Consider the following 2,966-nt stretch of genomic DNA (forward strand, 5'->3'; position numbering starts at 1 on the left):
TGCAGCTCCATCAGTAGCAGAGGGAGTGTGGTATCAGAAAACTGGCCTCAGTTATACACATACAGATTCCTTTTTTGATATCCTTTTCCATTATGGTTTATGACAGGATATTGAATAGAGTTCCCTGTGCTCTAGGGTAGGACCTTGTTGTTTATCCATCCTATATGTAATAGTTTACCTCTGCTAATCCCACACTTCAGTAAAAAAAAAAAAAAAGTTAAATTGGGGAAAAAAAAGTCCCTATCTAGGTTTCAGATCATAAAAAAAAAAAAAGAGAACTAGCCTTGGAGACCTGGGTTCACCCCCAGTCCTGTCACTCACTAGCCCAGGGGATTAGCCTGAGGCCACCCACGTGTGAATGGATTTAATGCCAGACAGCAGGCAGTTAAATTACAAGAGGAGCTAACTGCTGGGTGAATGACAGACTTCTGCTACTCTGAGACCTCCAACTATTAGCCAGTGTTGTTACTTGTCCTTAACTTGGCAGATTGAGCCGTTATTTCTGGAAAGAGTTTGTAATTGCAAGTCATGATCCAAATTTCACCAAGGATTACCCCGTGTATTTGATTCCATTTTGTTTCAGGGTCCTTGGTGGCCGGACAGACCACCTGTATTGTAACAGGTAGCCAACGTACCTTAAACATTTGATCAGTAGACGTCAGACAGAGTCAGACACCCCAACTGAAATGAGTTCCTGCTTCCCTTATTTCGATAAAGGATGGCTTTCTCCACTGCCCACACGTCCTCCTAACCCGCTCTCACGTTCCACCGGCCTCACTAGACCTCTGTGGGGTGAGGACGTGTGGGCAGTGGAGAAAGCCATCCTTTATCGAAACAAGACGCCCATGTAGCACCTCTTTCGTGAGGCCGTTCTGGGCAGTTCCAGAGACGGTTCACAGCTTTCTTGTCTGTGCTCCCTTTGGCGCCTCATTCATTAATCGCCAAATTTTTGAGCACCAGACCTGAGGCACCCAGGGAAGGAAGGGGTGCGTTTGGCTCGGGTGGAACACACACAGCCCTCAGGCTTCTTATGACGACGGCGACTGTCGTGTAGCTGTGGAGCCTGTCTCTCTCCTGCGATTCAGGAGCTCCCTGACCTGAGCACAGGATGGGATTTAAACGTGGAGCCCAGCACTGATCACACCGCACCAGCCGGGCTTGGAACGCATCCACGCAGGACTACCCCCCGCCCCCCATCCTCACCCGTGTCCTTTTCCTCCGTCCACAGGACTGGGCGGCACTAAGTACATCTCCTTCGAGGAGCGGCAGTGGCACAACGACTGCTTTAACTGCAAGAAGTGCTCGCTGTCGCTGGTGGGGCGAGGCTTCCTCACAGAGAGGGACGACATCCTGTGCCCTGACTGCGGGAAGGACATCTGAGCCCCTCCCCGACCCCCCTGCAGCGCCCCCAAGCCCCTGCTCGCGCTGCACCTGGCTCCACCCAGCCACCTGGGGACTTGCCTCCGCGCTGCTCAGCGCTGCTCAGTGCTGCTCACGTCTGTTTAAACCCTTCATCTACCCTTTGCGCTCATTCTGTCAGAGAAGGAGAAAAGCCATGGAAGCCTGAGGCGGGAAGAGGGTTTTGAGCTTTTGTAATCAGGCGAGGCTGATCGAAGTGTAAAAATCCTTTTGAGTGATACCTTTACAAACGCTTTTCTTTCACTGCATATTTAATTTTTCAGTGCAATTAATGTGTCACGAACTTGAACATTTCCAAGCTACGTAAGGTAATGAAGAGTTGGTATTTACAACAGTGTAACTTCCTGTCATGCGGGGCCCAAAGCAAGATTATATGGCTTACAATAAAGTTACCCAGAGCAAAATCTTTTGCCAGGCGCAGTGTGTGAAGTGGTGATGCAGCATTTCAGGTTCTGAGTATGAATAACACTTTACTGTGGGTGCCACTCATCACTCTGGTGGGCTGGGTGGGTGTCGACTGAAGCGGCATCACACCTTTTATTTAAGAGAAAGTCTCAGTTGGAATTTCTTTCTCTTGGAGTTCAGTGCTCTGCCTCTGATGCAGTGACACAGGCCCCGCACATGGGCTAACGGCCTCGCAGGCAGCATGGGGTCACTTTTCTGGACAGAGCTCGGTGCCCTCCCATCATCATGGGTCCGGACCTGACAGCAGCCTGCCTTCCCCTCCGTAAGTGGAGGGGTGCAGAGGCACACAGGCACCTCGAGGCCGGAAATGACATCTTGGTCACCCGTGTAGTTATCAACACCCGGGCAACTGAGGGCATCCTGGGAGACTTCAGCGAGTGTTTCTGAAAAGAGAGACAGTAAAGAGAGAGAATCGCTGCCGTCAGGATAACTCTCTTTTCCGGTAAACCTCTAAAAACGGTTCGCTACTCACTTGACCCAGAAAACCCCATAAACCTGTGCACATCAAGAGGTTCAAATCTTCGTGTTCACTTTAAGAACACGCGTGAAACTGCCCAGGCCGTTAAGGGTATGCATATCCAAAAAGCCACCAAAATATTTGAAGGATGTCACTTGACAGAAGCAATGTGTGCCATTCCGTCGTCAGAATGGTGGAGTTGGTAGGTGTGCCCAGGCCAAACGGGGCTGGAGGCAAGGTCGGTGGCCCAAAAAGAGTGCTGAATTCTTACTGCACTCGCTCAAAAATGCAGAAAGTAATGCTGAACCTAAGGGCTTGGATGTAGATTCTCTGGTCACTGAGCACATCCAGGTGAACAAAGCCCCCAAGATGTGGCGCAGGACTTCCAGGGCTCACGGTGGGATCAAGCCATACATGAACTCTCCCTGCCACAGTGGATGAGCCTCACTGAAAAAGAGCAGACTGTCCCAAAAGCAGAAGAGGCGGCTGCACAGGAGGAAAAGGTATCCCAGAAGAAACTGAAGTAACAAAAGCATATGGCCCGGGAATAAATGCCATAAGAAATAAATGCAAATAAAAGTAAAAAAAAAAAAAAAAAAAAAAAAATTAAAACTCAGAACCCCTA

The 2,966-nt window shown here is 49.6% G+C and overlaps 1 protein-coding gene and 1 pseudogene across 2 annotated transcripts in view; both read left to right on the forward strand.

The window, feature by feature from the left end:
• Positions 1–1,380, forward strand: part of FHL2 (four and a half LIM domains 2) — a 53,298-nt gene extending 51,918 nt beyond the window's left edge. For both annotated transcript variants that reach the window (XM_007456825.1, XM_007456826.1), the window contains one exon: positions 1,229–1,380. In XM_007456825.1, the coding sequence (XP_007456887.1) occupies positions 1,229–1,380 (152 nt within the window). The remainder of the gene's footprint in view (positions 1–1,228) is intronic.
• Positions 1,381–2,349: 969 nt separating this feature from the next.
• On the forward strand, positions 2,350–2,892 carry LOC103075727 (60S ribosomal protein L17 pseudogene; annotated as a pseudogene).
• The last annotated feature ends 74 nt before the right edge of the window (positions 2,893–2,966 follow it).

Source organism: Lipotes vexillifer, unplaced genomic scaffold (assembly GCF_000442215.2).
Source record: "Lipotes vexillifer unplaced genomic scaffold, Lipotes_vexillifer_v1.1 scaffold777, whole genome shotgun sequence".
NCBI classification, from domain to species: domain Eukaryota; kingdom Metazoa; phylum Chordata; class Mammalia; order Artiodactyla; family Lipotidae; genus Lipotes; species Lipotes vexillifer.